At 41.8% G+C, this 19,711-nt stretch overlaps 1 protein-coding gene across 1 annotated transcript in view; it reads right to left on the bottom strand.

Annotated features, from left to right (window-relative positions):
- Positions 1-545: 545 nt before the first annotated feature.
- Positions 546-19,711, bottom strand: part of CEP85L (centrosomal protein 85 like) — a 145,711-nt gene continuing 126,545 nt past the window's right edge. Inside the window, exons 7-13 of the mRNA XM_018563920.1 lie at positions 18,119-18,271; positions 16,778-16,932; positions 10,303-10,420; positions 8,591-8,641; positions 3,669-3,776; positions 2,124-2,337; positions 546-759 (exon numbers count right to left, since the gene is read on the bottom strand). Of these exons, the coding sequence (XP_018419422.1) occupies positions 593-759; positions 2,124-2,337; positions 3,669-3,776; positions 8,591-8,641; positions 10,303-10,420; positions 16,778-16,932; positions 18,119-18,271 (966 nt within the window). The 3' untranslated portion in view covers positions 546-592. The remainder of the gene's footprint in view (positions 760-2,123; positions 2,338-3,668; positions 3,777-8,590; positions 8,642-10,302; positions 10,421-16,777; positions 16,933-18,118; positions 18,272-19,711) is intronic.

The following is a 19,711-nucleotide window of genomic DNA, read 5'->3' as shown; positions in this document are numbered from 1 at the left end:
ACGACAGGGTTTCTTTAAACCCTCAGAATACTATGATTATAGACTGTGCATTATGTCATGACAAAGTTTGGATAATGGTTCATTTTAATTGTGCTGAAAAGAAATGGGCTTGCCATGCTTTTCCAGGCACTGAAAGATGAACACACAAAAGGGAAATCTGCTGTTCCTTTATATATTAAAAGACTACTTCTGCAGTTTATGTGGCCTTGGCAATTGATACTGACACAAGCCATTAAGACTGCAAGACGTTGTGGCTTTTTACATAGACATTTCCACTAGCTGTATAAGGAGAATGAAGGAGAGCCTTCTTAAGCTTCCATCTACATCCACAAGTGTTTTTCTGGGTATTTCATAAAAGGTACGCCATGTGCTCTACACTCTTCTCCAGTGTTGAGTTATAGCAATGATATAAAAGACAAATCCAGACAATGGCGGGTTACTTCATGCTGAAAGGGTGATGAAATGTGTAGGGGTTTCCTCAGAAAGCACCTCAGGTGTGCTGTGCATAGTACGTGCACCAAATTCATATGGCTCCAAGACTGAAATGCAAGTGACCACAGTACATGAGCATTTATTGAAAGATGTCAGTCTGTCACTGGGTGATGCAGTTATCTCCCATATCCTGAGCATAGCAGTCTGACAATGTAGTTCTCAGGTCGTCAATGTCTCTGCGTAACTGTCGTACTTCAGAAAGTTTCTGGGTGAGGGCCTCAATGCTGTGACTGCTGGCTTCCAGTTCCTCAGAGGAGGAGTTAACAGCTGTGGAAAGCAAAAGATGCAATGTGAAACCAGGTAATGTTCGATGAGATACCATGCAGACCAACATTAAACATCTGCTGTCATAGCTGAAAGTGAACCTGTGGGCAGGATATGGACATTCAAGTATTTACATATTCTTTACAAGCAGTAAACAAGCCCTCATGGACCTTGGTGGCTGCAGGCACTGTCTAGGCACTCTGTTTGGATTCTTAGCAGCTTCATTACACTTTATTCTCTCTCCCAGCACAGATTTGGCAACCTTCCAGCCTTTTAATGTGAACAAATAGGAGATGTTCTGTATTTGCAGTGGAAGGCTACCAAGCCACTGATGAAGAGCAGAAAACTACCAAGAATCTGACTACCACCTAACCAGAGGGTCTCTCGTGTGAACTTTCAGGATTAGTGACTTCACAGTGCCTTCAACTACATAGGTCAGTGAAGCTTGTTTATAAAAACACATTTTCTGCTTGTTAGGAATACAAACAAACTTGAATGGCCGCAGGTTCAATTTAATTTGGTCACATTTTAGTATTTATTTGCTGACATTCTAGCATGTTTATTATTAATTAAATTGAAAGTAAAACAGGTATGTAGAAATTGTTACTGATCGAGAGCTGACTTTTTATTTTTTAATTTTCCAAACTAACCCTCTCTGGTATTAAAGCGGATGCTTGATTAAAATTCACATTTCACAATAATCAGTAATGCATTCATCAGCATCACAAAATCTCATTATTATTCTAAGTTACAAAAAAGATCCTCTTTCTTTGGTCATGAATAAAACCTCTGCTCTGCCTTAAAGTGCAGCCACATTGGGAGAACACCTACTTTATATCCGTCTTGTTTTATTCCCATTCACATAAATAGTTAAAAATTACTGCTCACCTTTTATTTGCTCTCAAAACTCCTACTTAGTTTTAGTTGTTTCGGAAGGGGCTGGGCAATTGTGTTTGCCAAAAATGACCCAGTCTGTACTGTGCTGTCAGATCTTTGTGATCAGTTTTAAACTAAATGTGCAGAACAGTCCTAACAAAGGGTTTAAAGATACCAATGCATTGTATGTCAATACACTTAAAAAAAGGTCCTCAGTCTGTCTATTATGTTCACACTGTCATTTATTCAAGGCAGTAGAAGCTTGCCTATAGTATCCTATGTATAATCCTGCTCCAAAGAAATAGCTGAATGTAATCTCTTTAATAAAAATTTGGACTTGCTATAGAAGCCAGGCATGGAAAAACTGTATATAGCTTACTACAAAAAAAAAAAAGGCCGCTGAGCATAAGGTTCATTGCTCAAATGAGAAAGCAGGATAACTATGAAAGTCCCCAATGACAGTAATGTAGACCATTATAAATACCACTTACAGCAAATGCCCAATAGCAGAGAGAGATTGGGCTCCTTTCCCTGAGCTCGCTGATTTAGAATACTGCAAAGTGCTTTCAAGTCAAACAGACAGTGGGACATTTCCTTAAACAGCTGCCCAGCCACTGGCATCTTCTCCGGCAATGGTTGTCGGGACACTAGTAACTCTTCTAGCTGTTCACGTATGGAGCTGTTCTCTTCTTTCAGCTTTTCATTCTGCAAGAGATCAAAGATAAATTATACAATAAGTGACTATCTATGTAGACTGCTGGGCAGATGTATCTACAGTCTACCCTAAGGTCATGATATACCAGAATGGGCCCAATATCCTAAGGTTTTGATGAGGCCGGGTGACAATAGGATTAGGAAGAACTGTGGGTTAACAGTGGAACCAGTGTCAGGTGGAAATGGCACCAGATTCAAAGCCAGAAAGATTCCAGCACTGATTTTACTTGCAACGGTCAAACAATGTTGAGTATCTAAACAGATGCAGATAACGTAGGCACCCTCTCCATTATTACAGGCATACTTAGTAAGAGATACAACGGTTAGGATCTAAATCACATCCTAACATACTGATCAAAATTTACACTAAAGTACAGCCCCCTCCTCTTGTGGGAGTGTCTGGTTACTTTCTTTGTTGGCCCAGCTCCTCCACCCCTCCCTTCATTTCCCCACATAACCTTTTAAAAGCTGCTGGGAATTAGTAAAGGGGAATACTATAGAGGGTGTGTGGGACTGCTGACATCACATCCAAAATGGTAGCGCACAGCAGCAGTCTCTGGGTTTCTGGATGTCTACACAAGGGAGGGTCTTAGGTAAATAACATACCTGAAATGTTAAATACACATATAATCGTATGGGAACATATTTGTTGGAATGAATGGTCTGGTGATAAAGTCTCTTTAATAACACAGCAATAAAATACATTACTCTCAAATTACTGATTTTACAAGCTAGACCCTCAGTATGGAGAAATTCTCAGCAAGCCAGCAATGCTTTTTATATTTGTTGTAGACGTACAGTACATGAATTACTTTGTCATGACAAGACTTGTGTTTTACACTGTCAGTAAAATAAAATGTCTGGAAGCTGAGCTGCCCAGCAGGGTTTAATACAGGCGCTGTTACCTAGAAAACCTTATGTGTCACTGTCAATTAACGGAGATGGGCAGCAGAACGCATCGAACGCTGTAATGTGAAGAGGAAAGATGCAGCAATGTGAGGGAGCAGAAGAAATGTTTACTAATGAGAGCAGCTATAGCCAGTTTTTCACACTGTGTGTCAATGAGCCTGCAAAACAGCTGCTCAGGGCTGTTTATTGAAAAAGTATCGGTAATTGGTATCGGCAAGTACATGAGGGGATGCACTTGTACTTGGGCCTGAAAAAGTGGCATCGGGACATCCCTAGTAATTGCTAATATGAAAATCATCCAATTGCCTCTAAATACATTTTTTTTCAGTTATGAATACTCTAGTTACTCCCTGTATGTGCTCTATTCTGATAGCGGTAGTTGGTCAATGATATAGGTGGTCACAGTCACTTACTTCCAGACAGAGTGTGTGTAGTTTTTCTGTACATTCTGCTTGCTCTGCTATCTTCTTTTCTAGCTCCAGTACACACGATCTCTCCTGAAATAGCTTATCCCTTACTGCCTGCATAGGGAACGGAGAGATAAAAAAAAAAAAAGATTAATGAACACAATTACGTATATGCAGAATTCACAGGTTGCATGCTTGAATGTGTTATGATGCGCACCAAAATAATCCTTCATTTGAGGTTTTAAAAAGTGCAATTCTTTATTTAAAGTGAACCTAACCTGTCCAAAAATCTCTCCAAGTAACAATATTGCTGGTCTGCAGGTGCCTGTGTCAGGCTCCTGATCAATCCCTGGGTTCGTGTGGAGCCTCTTGAATCCCAGGCCCATACTAATCATGGGCTTCTCCCAGGTCCCGATAAAGCGTCATCATTTAAATGTCAGAATGAAGAGACAGGTCACCAGCACTCAATGATTTGAATAAATATGTCCTTTTTAATGGACAAAGATGTCACAACGTTCTGCCTTGAGGAAGGGACCCTGCGCTGCCCCAGAAACGTCGGCTTTGTTGATCATTGTGACATCTTTGTCCATTAAAAAAGGACATATTTATTCAAATCATTGAGTGCTGATGACCTGTCTCTTCATTCTGCATTTTGCACGGTGCCATCCGTGGTAGTTACTACAAGCACCATCGTTTTTGTTGGCCGGGACTGCTGTAAGGTGTGCGGAGGGCACTTCTATCGACTAAAATCATTTAAATGTCAAACACTAGAGCCCCTAGAGCTGGCATTTGTAATTTGACTGAAAGGGGGTGGAACTTAGTGAGCTAGGTTATTGTTTTACTTTTAAATAAATATTCATGTAATTTTATTGGTATCTATCTACCAGTAGCTGCCTCATTTCCCACCCTCGGCTTATATTCGAGTCAATACTTTTTCCCAGTTTTTAGTGGTAAAATTAGGTACCTCGGCTTATATTCGGGACGGCTTATACTCGAGTATATACGGTACCTGGAAAGTGCAGGGCATAATCCTGACTTGGAAAGAAGTCAAGACCAATCATTACTAATCATTAAAACAGAACCCCGGTGTAGAAAAAAAAAAAAAAGTTGAAATAATAAGTACTCACCTTTAATCAGGCGCTGTCATTCCTTTTCCGGTTTGAATGATTGGCAGCATCATTCATACCACTTCCTATAAGACAAGGTTGTCACAGACACTCCCCCTGGGGGTGCATCATCACGCCAGCCTGGGCTTATAGTAATGCAGCACTTTTTTTTAAATAGGTGTGTGCGTGAGGGTCTCAGGATTACAGATCTGGAGATGGGCTTTAAAGGAGAGAATCTTTTTTTTTGCCATCAGCAGCAAGGCAAGAGGATTAAAAAGGGGATGTCCCTATGTATCTAGACAATACAAATTATACAGTGCAACAGTGTTTTGAAAGGATGTGATAAAAGGAATTAGATTTTAGTTTTTGGAAGATGCCAAAACTCTAAACAGATAAAAGGAAGACTATCATGGAAAAAAACAAGATGCCACTAATGACCTCCTACTGAAAATGCTAGTTACATGACTGTCATAATGATTGTTTGGCTTCCGTACCTATTGAGTCACTGACCCAGAACAAGTAGGAGATCTAGGGCATACATATTCTCAGTCACTGTCTCAGTAAGCACTGAAGCCACGGAATCAACATGGCAGACAGACAAGTAGCATTCTTCCAAAAAGTATTTAGTATAAGCCTCCCTAATTCTTGACAGCCGCTGATGACCGCTTTTATTTACGGAACTAGTCTAGGGAACCCTTCTAAAGCAACCAGAAGGGAGAAAGCTGCCGATGTAAGGCATACTGACCTGGCCAGCTCTAGGTTGTCCTATTCTGCTGAATTCCTTACAACACTGGCAGGGAAATGGTTAAAGCCCAACTAAAGTTTCAGGGCAAATACTTTAAAGTCGGTGTAAAACAGCCTCAGTAAGAGTAGAAAATCCTGTACTATGCTGTAGAGAAGGACTGCTGTTCTCAGCGTGGAAGCAGCACTCCAACACGTTCCCCGATGAGCCACAGCTAGAGTGCAGCAATCTGTAAAGCTGATACTTTCTGCTGATTGCTGGGCTCTGGCTGTGACTGTGTGTGGGTTGGAAATGAGGCAGTGCAGAGGGACCGCTGCTTCCATGCAGAGAGCAGCAATCCTTCTCTGCAGCATACAGCAGGATTTTCTACTCTCATTGGAGCTGCTTTACAAAAAAACATAACTGTAAAACACTGAGAACATATGGTTTTCCAGACACTTCAACTGAACTTTAAATATGTGGTCTGTGTAACCAAAGCATGTAGCAGCGAGGTCTCTACCTAGCATTTCTAAGCTAACTTCCTGCACGGTGTCAGCATCAGTTAGACATGCCACCAACTGTAAAAGTAGCTTCAATGTTATTACCATGCTGACAAAAGGCAGCAAGTGTCTAAGTGGATCCCAGCTGTGTGCTAAAGAATAAGCATAAATACCCCCTGTAAAATATTTACAAATATAAAACCTGATTTCCAGATAAAATACATACTGTGACTGCCCCCTATAAAATATTTAAAAATGCAAAGCCTGATTTACAATCAAAATACCTAGTTAATCAAAAGGCAAGGACAACTCTGTGTACTGGCAGGTAATTATAGGAGTTTGCTCCACCTCAGGCAATGACTCCCGACAATGAATAATGAACTACAAACCTAAATCCCTCTCGTTATTAATCAAGTGCTAAAAGAAAACCTTTCTGCTGCCTGTGTATGCATGCCTGCCTATCTACAGAGTTCAGGTAGTCCCAAGTGCCATCCTGTCCAATCTTTGATTTTCAAACTCAGCACGTACTATGAAGTATATTGATTTTCATAAAACTATTAAAACCTGTAAAGTAGAAACAGAAAATGCTGTATCAACAAATTCGATTTCATACTATTATGTTTATAGCAAGTATGGTTTACTCCTCAGTGACCAGAACACACAATAAGGCATTTTCCTTTCGCTATTATGTGGTATTTTGGAGAAAACAAGTAAAACTAGTAATACAATTACAGTTATTCCATTATTTGCTATTTTTATTGAAAAATTTCACCAACTTGGTTTTGTGCCCATGATAAGCCTGGTTAAAACTGTGCAAAAGACAATAAAATAACCACACAATGACTGCAAAGAGGGATGCGGGATGAGGGTATCGCCTCACTGAATTTCCATTCTGCTTGCTGAGATCTAAGCAGATAAGTCAGGTGGGGGAGTTGTTTGAGAACATACAAGGGCTGTCATCTGCAAATCAGATCTAAAAATACTATGAATGGGCTTGTGTCCAGGCCCTGCTGACTATTCTCTTTCCACAGGTCTCCCCCCCTCCAAGCCCCTAAGCCTGTAAGCTCCAAGCATGTAACCACACTCCTGATGCAGCCCCTGCACCCAATGTCTCCCCTTTCTTCCACCCTCTGGAGCCCATATATTCCTCTTTAAAGGAGAACTATGAGGTGAGTGAAAATCACTCATCCTCATAGTTTGAGAACAACGTGTGACAATGAGACTGTCACAGGTCGGCTCAATAGATCGGGAAGTGAGCGAACACATACCGTCGCTCGCTCACTTCTCGATCATGTCCCTGCAGAGGGCAGGGACCGTCACTCACGGCTCCCTGCAGGGATTCCCTCCCTCCCCGCTCCTCCAGCGCTGACTGGCGGAACGGACTGGGAAGGGGGCAGGTACAGCTGGCTCTGCCTCTAGATAGGCAGAGCCAGCTGTCACTCACGCAGCTGGGTGGATCTGAACAGTAATGTCGGGATCCGTCCCAGATGCGGCGGTCTCAGTATATCGCAAGCTATAGCTCGCTATATACTGAGCTTTGGGTGACGGGAGGACGCTAGTATATGTCCTCCCGTGACCCTTAGGAGAACTATGGGGAAAAACCATTACCCCATAGTTCTTCTATAACTCTCTCCCCCAACCCCCCTTGCTCTCTTGGAATGACAGACTATCCCTACCAGCAGTGAACACCCCGATGCACCTATTTATTATCCCCATTTTGGAAGCCAAGAAATAAAAAAAAAAAATAAACTAGCCATTGGATTTGGATGCAGAAGTTTACATTTTATTGTTACAAAGACCTTGACTCTTCCACCTACAGGCACAAGATTTTTACATTTTGGAAATGATAGAGCTGCGTTTTGGACATAGATGTTGCAGGGATGTTTGTTGTTGCTCACTGTGCTGCATCAGCCTGTTATTTGGGAGCTGTATAAATAATGTTTGTATTTGAGGTGTCTCATTAAAAAAGAATTTTAAAAAGAGAATTAGTTTGTGTAAAAGGGAAGCCTAGAAGCAACCAACTATATATTATTTTCCTGCTAAAGGATTTTTAATTCTGTGCAGTCAGTGTTCTGATCCAGGCACCCCTGCCAGACAGAATAGCACAACTTCCAGTATAGTACCTCAAAGCTTGTTTTTTTCATAATGCTGACTGGAGCATGATACACAAGCAAAGCATTGTTGAGGTCATTCCTCTGCTTACGCCTCCTATCAGTGTGTCCCATGAGCATGTAGTAGAGCCTGCCTGGCAGCTAGCACTTCCCCCTTTTTTGTCCCATCTAAGTGGTGCTGTATAGTGGATTACAGGAGTCTGAAGACAAATTCATGTTCTTCAAGCTCAGCATTAACACAAAGGTCACTAGAGCTCAAAGTATCATAGTTAATTTTAGTTGGTCACTTTATGTAATGTCCCACAGGATAAAAACCACAGCATGAACGTCATAGTCTGCAAACAGTGATGTATTCCACATTCTAAGAGGGTTTTTTTAAGCTTATAGCTTTAAGCCCCAAAATTATAATTACTTAGCTAACAACAAATATTTCCTGTATTTGTACTCTCCTCATAAGCACTGTACCAATAAGCCAAGTACTGGATCATACCTGAATTTCTGCAGTCAGGCTGTCAATTTGGTTTTGTTGATTGTCTATGACCTAAAAGACAAAAAAAGGTATGTTTATAAACCACATTTTATTCTAGGCTTGCCTCAGCTTCAGAAAGCCTTTTGCAACCCCTGGAGCCATTTTTCTTGCTATAATCACAATGGCTCTAATTGAAAACTAGGCAGTGAATAATTGCAAACACTTCTCCTACATCGTAACACTTAAAGTGCATTTCCACTTTAGCAGCCAAATTGGGATAACCCCTATTTTATATTTGTTACATGTTTCCATTCGTGTAGCCTAAGCTAATACAAAAAATTAAAAAATACTTACACTATATTGCCAAAAGTATTGGGACACCCCTCCAAATCATTGGATTCAGGTGTTCCAATGCAGACGCTTCTACAAACACTTGTGAAAGAATGGGTCACTCTCAGGAGCTCAGTGAATTCAAGTGTGGCACCGTGATAGGTTGCTACCTGTGCAATAAGTCCATCCGTGTACTTTCCTTGCTACTAAATATTCCACGTTCAACTGTTAGCGGTATTATAACAAAGTGGAAGCAACTTGGAGCAACTCAGCCACGAAGTGGTAGGCCACGTAAAATGACAGAGCGGGGTCAGCACATGCTGAAGCACACAGTGCGCAGAAGTCGCCAACTGTCTGCAGAGTCAATAGCTACAGCCCTCCAAACTTTGTGTGTCCTTCAGATTGGCACAACAATGTGTAGAGAGCTTCATGGAATGGGTTTCCATGGCTGAGCAGCTGCATCCAAGCCTTACATCACCAAGTGCAATGCAAAGCGTCGGATGCACGCCACTTCTGGACTCTAGAGAAGTGGAGACGTGTTCTCTGGAGTGACCAATCACACTTCTCTGTCTGGCAATCCGATGGACATGTCTGGGTTTGGCGGTTGCCAGGAGAACGGTACTTGCCATGGTGTGGGGTTGTTTTTCAGGGGTTGGGCTTGGCCCCTTAGTTCCAGTATCATTTGTATAGTAGATTTGAATACTGCCTGTCCTAACAAAATGTTCAAGGATTACAACACTGGCTTCTGCAGTGTATGGTAATTAAGTTAATGACAGAAACACAATCCTCAAATTTCAAGTCTTTCTATAAGGACAGATCACTGTGAAGGTGCTCAGCAAAACCTGCAATCACCCATGTTGCCTGCTGCAACAAAACATCTAAAAGGTAAGAAATGTTATTAAAAAAAGATTTTTCGTTATGCGTGAGTGGGAACAAATAACAAACACATGGGGTTTTTTCTCAAATTTGTCAGCAAAAAATGGAAATACACGTTAGACTTGCTTTAAGCGCAACTCCAGTGCTATTTTGTTGTGGATAGAGTAGAGTGGAAAAATGTCAGTGCTTTGGGGAGATTTCTCCTCACTTTCTCTAAGGACAAGAAAGCGATAGGAAGTCTCTTCAACACAGACACAAATGCAAGGGTTTAAGTGTGTGAATGTTTTTATTGCTGCATGTGCTTTCTTGTCCCAGTGACAGCCAATCGTCCACGCGTGGAAGCAGCAAGCCCTATTGATTTGCTTTTGCATTGCAGGCTACTTGTTTGCATTTAAATACTTACGTATGAACTGTGTTGCATTCGGATGCAAAAGACGGGGTTCAACGACAAAACCCTTCTACAGGAACCCTTAAAAGAACAAGGCTGCATTTCTGGATATAAGGCCATTTTTCCCTAGTTCCCTCACCTTGTTCGCACGTTCGTTCTGCTCTTGAAGTCGCTCATTTTCATCCTGGAGTTGTTTTGCATCCAAGATAGGAATTCGGACTCCATCTTCTAAACATTTTTGAACTTTTTGCTGTAAGCTGTTAAAACATACATTAGTATTATACAGGATTTATATAGCGCCAACAGTTTGCGCAGCGCTTTACAATATAAGGAAGACATTACAATCACAATACAATTCAAGACAAGATGGTAAGGAGGGCCTTCAGGTAACAGTAACCTTATATTAAGAAGCCATTTATAACATTCACAAATGGTATTTGCAAGTTCCCATATCCTGCCAGACCATGAGAGATTTCAGTTCAGGTTTGGTGGTTAATTGGAATCATTGATCATTTCAGGTTGGCATGAGGTTGTCTGACAAGAACAGGCCAAAAGAAGGAAATATTTCTTACCCATTCACATCAGAAAAAACTTTAACAATTCTCAATTTATAAAGAAGTAGTAGTAAAAATAAAATGCTCAGTGGGGCACTGATGGGTGCCATACTAAACACTGAATACATATAGAATCAAAAAGCGCTATTACACATGCTACTTATAGGGTATCAAAATCCAAGAACAAAACTGTTATATATTACAGGTTATGTGTTTTTAGATGTGGCAGCTGCCTGAGCTTTACTTTTCCTTTTTTTTTCACCTTATCCTGCCAGTATCACACTTCCTGTCCTAGGATGACAACACTCATACTGTATTGTATCTATGAAATGAGCAGCGCTATCACTCTAGGAAAAGGGTGGGCAACTCCGGCCCTCCAGCTGTTGTGGAACTACAATTCCTGTGAGGCACTGCAAGACTTGATATTCACAGGCATGACTCCCAGAGGCTAGGCATGTTGGGATTTGTAGTTAAAGCACAGCTGAAGGGCTGGAATTGCCTACCCTTGCTCTTGGACCACTTGGGATTTCATTGCAGAAGAGGCAGCATGCACTGAAAGTTACAAGCTCATTGGATTTCAATGACACGGCATTTGCCTCTAGAATTATCAAACAGAAAAGAAAAAAACACTTTACTCAAGGGTATGCTTAACAGACCAAAAGTGAGCAAAAAAAAGTTAGCTGTAGGTTTTATATACAGTCTAAGCTTGTTCGCCCTGAGCCTTTAAATACGGTATATGGGGGGGGAGAGCCTGCAATCACTCTTTACAGAAACTCATCAGAATTTATGCCCGTGTGTTTTCTTAATCCTTCCATAGACAGCTAGTATTTGAGCCCTTTAAATAGATTTGCTTGCCAAAATGATTTTTTGTCCAATGGACGGATGTAGAGAATACTCCTCTGTAAGGTCTCTGACTAAGAAGAAAGCCAAAGAGCACAGAATGTACCAACATCAACAAAGCAGGAAGAAGGCTGTATTAAGTAGAATTTTCCAATCATCTCATTAACATTTGTATTGCTAAGAGCAATCTGCGTGTTCGGAGGGAAACCTCGGTTTTTATTACACTTCAGTTATATGTCAGGAAATCACGGCGTGACATCAGCAGTGGTAGATGTGCAATCATTGCTGAATTGAGGGAAACACATTTGCCTTGATTATCCTCATCAGTTTCCTTTCTGCAATAAAACTGCAAGCACTAGATAGGCACTAGTTAGTGCCCATTGCATTTCATATCATTTCATCTCATCAGAACACTTGCTCAAGTTCACAAACATAATGAGGTTCTTCAGACTTAATCGCCCTATACAAATCCCAAACCTTATGGATGAATATTTGTATCTATAGAAGTCTTAGAAAATCAATTAAATGCAAGCTATAAGCTGGGCGAATTCTGTTCAAACAGCATTCTGGCCGCTAGATGAAGCTGCGGAACATAAGAAATTCCTAAACTCCTCGGCTCCATCCACTGGTGGGAATGGCTGGGCAGAAGATTTATACATTGGTCTACTAATGTTAGTGTAAAAGAAACCTTTAAAAAAGCTAAAATTCAGAATAAACTTAGACTTATAGGTACCTTAAGCCGTGAATCTGGATGGAGGGAGGACAGTGGACGTAGTATATCTGTACTTTTCCAAAGCATTTGATAAGGTGCCACATTAACGATTGTTAATACAAGCTAAGGGCTATGGGCATAGATGAAATAGTGTGCACGTGGATAGAAAACTGGCTAAAGGAACGTGTCCAGAGAGTATCGATAAATGGCACCTTTTCAGACTGGGCTGAAGTCATAAGTGGCGTGTCCCAGGGTTCTGTGCTGGGCCCCATGCTTTTTAACCTGTTTATTAATGACATAGGGGAGGGAGTGAGAAGTCATGTCACAGTGTTTGCTGATGATATGAAAATTGGGAGGATTTACACGGATTTAGACATTGTAACATTACAGGAGGACCTGGATAAACTCGGGGAGTGGGCAACTGTATGGCAGATGAAGTTCAACGTCGATAAATGCAAGGTAATGCACTTTGGAGTTAAAAATAGGCAAATGGACTATACACTTATGGGTGTGCCACTAGGGACGTCGGAAACGGAGAAGGATTTGGGGGTCATTATAGACTGCAGATTGAGGAACAGCTCACAGTGCCAGGCTGCTGTAAATAAAGCAAGCAGAGTTCTGTCTTGCATTAAGAAGGGAATGTATTGCAGGGACAAGTCTATAATTTTGCTGCTTTATAGATCACTGGTTCGGCCTCATCTGGAGTATGCGGTCCAGTTTTGGTCACCGATACTCAGAAAAGATGTCCTTGAGCTGGAAAAAGTCCAGCGGAGAGCAACCAAACTCATTAAGGGGTTCGAAGACCTGAACTATGAAACAAGGTTGTTAAAATTAAATATGATCTCTTTGGAGGTTAGGTGATTAACCCCTTCATGACTGAGCTTGTTTTTGGTTTCTGTTTGTAAATGACTGACACTTTTTTTTTTTTGTAAATTCTTTATTTAAAGAGGTATTTTTGTTTTTTTAGTTACAAAAAGAAAACAGGGATGTCCAATTATGCATCACATACACGTTGTCAATAAGTCAATCTATACATCAAGTATGGACAGTTGGGGGAGATAGCAGTGGGTAGCAACAACTATGTAGCAAGGGTTAATGCCTGTGTCGCAAACCCATCCCAAGAATTGCCATCGGGTGTGAGTATTTCCACAGGGGTGGCGTCCAGGAAGGAGAACATGTCTGCCAATTGGAGCGGGTGGCGGAGGCTGAAGGTCCGGTTGTTCCTGCGGACGTTGAGGCAAAACGGGTAGCCCCAGGTGTATAGGGCTCCGGCTCTGCGGATCACCGCGAGTAGCGGCTGGAGGATCTTGCGCATGTGGAGGGTACGGCGGGACAGATCCGGCAGGATGGAGATTTCCGCGCCATCGAAGGTAAGCGGGCCTTTCTGCCAGGCCCGGCGCATGATGGTTTCTTTTTCCGCGAAAAAGTGGACGCGGCATAGGACGTCTCTGGGCCTCTCATCTCCGTCTGACCTGGGGTTCCCCACGCGGTGTACACGATCTATCTCCAGCGGGGAGTCCGGGGCCTTGTCCAGGATCGCGTTGAGGATGGCCGTCACAGTGGGGCGCAGGCCGTTAGGAGCCGTGGTTATGTGTCTATTACATTACATTATGTATCTATTCTTGACAGTTACAAGATTAAAAAAAAAAAAAAAGCCAGTATAGCTTGAGAGAGATATCTCTCTCGATCTATACGAGCTGTCAGAATGCCGGCAAAAGCCAGCATGTGTGTCCGCTCTGCTGTGACTCTCAGACACCCGATATTAAGGTATCGGGTGTCTGAAAAAGGTTAACCCTTTCAGTAATGGATCTCTAGATAGTTAGACATCCATTACTGAATGGTAACCGCTGATTCTCAGCGGTTAGCAGCCTTCTAGTGCAGCAGTTTATATTATAGTCTGGCCTGGGTGACAACCATGGCTTCCTCCATAGAAACAGTGGAAGAGTGAACACAGCCACACAGAGACAGGAAGTGTGTTAATTGCAGGATTTTCAGGTGCAAATAAAGAAAAAAAGAAAACTGATGCAGGCACTTAATTTCAGGACATGTAAGTTGCAATATATTACATGTTTGTTTTTGGGTTTGGATACACTTTAAATAAAGAAATAATACACCAGAGTGGGGTCATTAGCCTACCTCCAATCGGTGTATTGGGATCTTTTTTGCAACACTAAAGCTCTCCCAATTCCCACTAAGTAGAAAAAGCGGTACTGGACCTGCTGCATAATCCCCATAAACTTATTTTTTTGTTTGAGAGTAAAATAATCCTTTTAGAAAAGTGTTAGGTGAGACATAAGAACCCTGCAACAGCATATTAGCAATTCATTCTGCTAATTGCCTAACTACACATTTATTATAACACAGTGGTTCTTCCTGTGACATTAAGTTAACAAGGAAAAGATAGTTTGCCTGAAAACCTGATTAAGATCATGGCACACCCCATTAAACTTTAAGTCTACGGTAGGAAATAGAAGACATTAATGGGTTTAATGTCTACAAGTATTAAGCACAGCAGAAAGGGATCAGTGCGTAATAATGATGCGAGTGCAAACCTTAATGGTATAATGCAGCCATGGACAAATGCTTCAGTAAGGGACTTAAACAAATACAAAGAGAACTTGGGGGCTGCAATCTACCCTGGGTGTTTAAATCCCAGAAAACCCAAGCAATAGCATTGCTGAAGTGAAACTGCATCTTACGGTGTTATTCACAAAAGGGAGAAGAGTTTGGAGAAGACAGGAGAAGTGAACAATCTAGGACAACATAGCTGATTTGGAAACATTCTCCAATTCAGCTCACTTTCCAGTTCAGCTATGTTGCCCTAGATTGTTCACTTCTCCTGCCTTCTCCAAACTCTTCACCCTTTGGTGAATAACCCTGAAAGTGTGCTTAGCTATCGCACTTCTTTTTGATGGATACCTGCTCTGAAGGAAATATATGGGCTGTCATTGTTCACCTCCTACTGCAAATGCTAGCTGTCTGGTTGTCACTGGCTTCATGGCCATCTTCATACCACACGTTACCACAATGCATGCTACCACTATCCACCATGTGTGTTGTGGGTGGCGCCATTCATTATAAATGGAACCCCAATGCACTAAAGCAATGCATCATAATGTGGTGAAATGTGCCAGGAAAGAGTGCAGGTGCTGTTTTTTTTTGTCCGTGCTGCTGTGTTGGCAATCCATTTAAATGAATGTTAACACAGTGCACAAATGTGCATGGGGCCTTATGCTTTCTGAGTCACTAACCAAGGACAAGCACGCACCAACTGAATTCAAAATGGATCAGTGAATTTGTGTTTTAGTCAGTGACTCAAAGTATAGGATTAAGCTGGATACAGCCAAGCAGCTAACATTTCAGGAGAGGTCAGCAATGGAAGACGTTGCATTTTTCTTAACATAAGTTTCCATTAAAGTGCAAAAAAAATTAAAGTGACATCTGTGAAGCCGGCGGATCGCTTGTATGGTATCAGGCATCGCTGCCTGTTTTTGAAAAACGGCAATTTCCCGCTCAGACACCCGCAAGGGGGCGTGTCTGAGCGGACGTCTAAAGACGCCTGCTCAGATCTAGAGAGCTCCGGGCTGGCCGTTTTTCTACTACGGCCGGCCCGGAGGCAGTTAAAGGCAATTCTTTTCCCCTCTCACCTCAACGTTAATTAAAGCACTTACCTTAAATGATGTCTCTTAATCCGATCTTCTTCTTTCCTGATGTTTTCAGCCTTCTCTCCAGCGCTGCTGCGGGTCTCCGATCCCGCGCTGACTCCTCTGTCCTTGCTGGCACTTCCTGTCCCACGGTGTCTGCATGCGGGTGCACGCATCCATAGACTTACCTTGTGTCTCTCCTCGTCTCCCGGCCGAAAATGTGAACTGCGCATGCGCGCGCCCCAAGATCCTTTGCGGCCGCCCGAGAATTTTCACATTTTCGGACGGGTGCGCGCGGGGAAGACGCAGGTAAGTTTAAACCACTGTGAAAGCGGTTTTGTTTTTTCCCCCCTACTTTTTACATATATCTACTGCTTGCTAGCAGTAGATATATGCAAATGAGCTGAGGTTTTAGAAACCCTTTAATACTTATTAATTTCATACTGAGAATTCTATCAACACTATATTAGCGAAAGCTTGGGTCTGTAACACCCATCTAGGTGTTACAGACCCAATAAAAATTGCTAAATTTTAAACCCAAACCCCAGTTCTGGATGGCCTACATACATAGGATCCTTGACCCTAAAGAAGACCTACTTGTGTTCCACCATTTCCTTACCATTTATTGTGTTGCCACTACTTTCTGAGCCTTCCTGCTCAAACATGCTGTTGTCTGAGGGACAAACTGCAGTAACATCATAATGTGATCAAAAACATTTTAATGTTTATAAAAATAAAGAAGTGTGTTTTTTTAAAATAAACATTATCGCCCCTATATTTGATCTTTAAGGTGGGGGATCTATTCTGTGGATTCCATACAAACTCTGTTAATAAGCAGCATTGTCATCATTGGGTTACACTTACCTTTGTACAGTAAACACCAGCTCTTTTTCTCTCTGTTTCTGGCACTCTGTCTGGGCTTCTTTTTCTCTACACTGTGTCCTTGACTCATTCGCTAGTTTTTCAAGACACTTCATGTTCTCCCGCAGTTGTCGGTTTTCCTCTTCTAATAAATGAAGCTTAAACCAAGAACAACATTCATTTGAACCGCGGACATAAAATTACATTTACTAAAAATATTGTTTCGCAATGTTTCGAAACATACCAGGCCTCTTGTATAATGCTGTCTGCAAACAAAGTGTACACACCATTCGTAGAAACCTATGAAATGCTTCTTTTCATTTTCTACCATGCCATGGAAAGGTGATAGGTGGAGTGTGATTGATTGCTACTGGCAGCTCAAACACTTTCCTTTCCGACACCTTTTACAGAGCACCCCTGTTCTAGCTCCCAGCTAGTACAGTTCCTCATGTTATCACTGTGTTTGACAGTGCCTTAAGTACATTTTTACAAGGTCACTTTATCGAAGGAAACCACAAAACCTAATTTTAAATGGTATGATTTAGAGAAGTAGAGTGCACACTTGAAGCTTCTATAAGCAGGCACACACAAAAATTCATGTAAACAACTTTAGGAAAATAGAAAAAAAAAGGAGTTATGGCTCCAGCAACAAATTAATTGCTTCGGATTTCAGTTGAATTATGGGCACAATTAAAACATGGCATTTATGATGCAGTCTGTAAATACCATCAACACAACAATCTTTGTTTTTCTGAGTCCCTCCTTCCACCGTAGCAAAGTTTTATTACCTGGTCATCCGGCTAGGAAGTCTGTTATTTTTCAGACGTCCTTTCACAGACCAAACTGTCCAGCAAATGTGGCAGTTGGAGGGTTGAGATTAGCCATTAAACACTAATGGGGTGCCCACAATGGTCAGCTATTATTCATCTAGTTAAAATCAGCTAAAATACTGCTTAAAAAAGCATTTGTTGAAATTTGGCTATAATTGGTTAGTCACATAAGTCTATGTAAATCTACCAGTCCATCTAACACTACCCTCTTCACAGTGAAGACATCCTAAGACCTCATTCAGACAGGCGGCAGGCTTTACCGTGGTCCATGGTGGTAAAAGCAGATCAACCACCCGTTTTTACCACCCCCCTTGCCACCCATATGAATGAGGCCTAAGTAAGGCAGTATGTTACTAGCCGAATCACCAGGTTAAAAAAGAAGAAAACTAATGCAGCCACCACATTTAAGGATTGGCAAGCTGCAATATAGTACTATTTTGTTTAGATCAGATTTAACTACAAACAGTCATTTAGAATCATGGAGAAAGGGAAGTAAGGAGCTATTGGAACTTACCCTTTCACCCTGCCTCTGTACATCCTCAAGTGTAGGCAGATCAGCAACATATTTTTCTAGCGTTTCAATCCGCCTTTGCTTCTCCCGATTAATCTCATTTTCTTTTTGACATTTCTTTCTTAGACTGTTAATGTACTTGTCTCTGGTTTTTATCTAGAAGCACAATAAAATAACTTCATGTTATGAATTCATGTTTTTAGATTAAGAAATAACATTTCAAAAGTAGATGAGAACCACAAATTGTAAACATGCACATAGACTAAGGGGGTATTCACAAAGCTGCCAAAGGCAGCCGAGTGAATGACCCACCCGAAGTGAAGTGAGCCAAACGCTGTTCGGCTATTCACTTCTGGCTTGTACGGCTGATTTCAGTAATACATCGGCTGTACTTCGGTCAGCCAAACATGCTCTGCATGTTCAGCTGAGCCAAAGTGCAGAAGGACTTCGAGTCAGCCGATCCAACATCTGCATCGGCTGAGCTGAAGCTCCCGCAGCTCACTTTCTGCCGTTCGCCCATATTCTCATAGGCAGTGAGTGATTAGCCGAATGCCGCTCGGCTATTCTGTTCAGTACCTCTGTGGTTTCCGAGCAGAATAGAAAATCAATAAAAAAAGATTAAAAAAAAAAAAAAGTTGAAAATATATTGAAAGTTGAAAATATAAATAAATTGTAAAATTATAAAAATAAAGATTTTCTAAAAAAGAAAAAAAAAAAAAAGGGACAGCAACTGTTTCCTATTGGCCAATGAATAACAACTGGGCGGAGCAGGCCGTGACATCACGGCCGACTCTGCGCAGTCATTGTTCAATGACGGATCAGCATACCCAGGTAATTTGGGGACGCTGATCTGTCATTACAATTGGGCGGAGCAAGCCATGAGATCACGGTTGGCTGCGCCCAGCCGTGAGATCACGGCTGGCTCCCTTCAGCTGTCATTTGCAGGGCTTAGGGCCGGCCCTTTGGCAGGCCGTGCGCCCCGCTTAGGCTGTCACTTCGGCTCAGTGGAGACGAAGCATATGCCTTTGGCTCGGCTGAGCTGCTCGGCCGCCTTTGGGCTGCTGTACGGGCTATTGTGAATAGCCCATACAGCAGCCCTTCAGTTCGACTGGAGTCCCGAAGCTTTAGAAATGGCTTTATAACCTTTTCCAGACTGATAGATCTCAATTACTTTCTTTCTCATTTGTTCCTGGATTTCTTTGGATCTCGGCATGATGTGTAGCTTTTGAGGATCTTTTGGTCTACTTCACTTTGTCAGTCAAGTGTTATTTAAGTGATTTCTTGATTGCGAACAGGTGTGGCAGTAATCAGGCCTGGGTGTGGCTAGAGAAATTGAACTCAGGCGTGATAAACCAGAGTTAGGTTATGTTTTAACAGGGGGGGTGGCAAACACTTTTTCACACAGGGCCATGTGGGTTTGGATTTTGTTTTCCCTTAATAATAAAAACCTTCCTTTAAAAACTGCATGTTGTGTTTACTTGTGTTATCTTTGACTAATATTTAAATTTGTTTGATGATCTGAAACATTAAAGTGTGACAAACGTGCAAAACAATGAAAAATCAGGAAGGGGGCCAACACTTTTTCACACAACTGTA

Source organism: Nanorana parkeri, unplaced genomic scaffold (genome assembly GCF_000935625.1).
Source record: "Nanorana parkeri isolate BGI_ZX_2015 unplaced genomic scaffold, ASM93562v1 scaffold22, whole genome shotgun sequence".
NCBI classification, from domain to species: Eukaryota; Metazoa; Chordata; class Amphibia; order Anura; family Dicroglossidae; genus Nanorana; species Nanorana parkeri.
The sequence above is the reverse complement of the archived record's forward strand: the minus strand, read 5'-3'. Positions and strand labels throughout refer to the sequence as shown.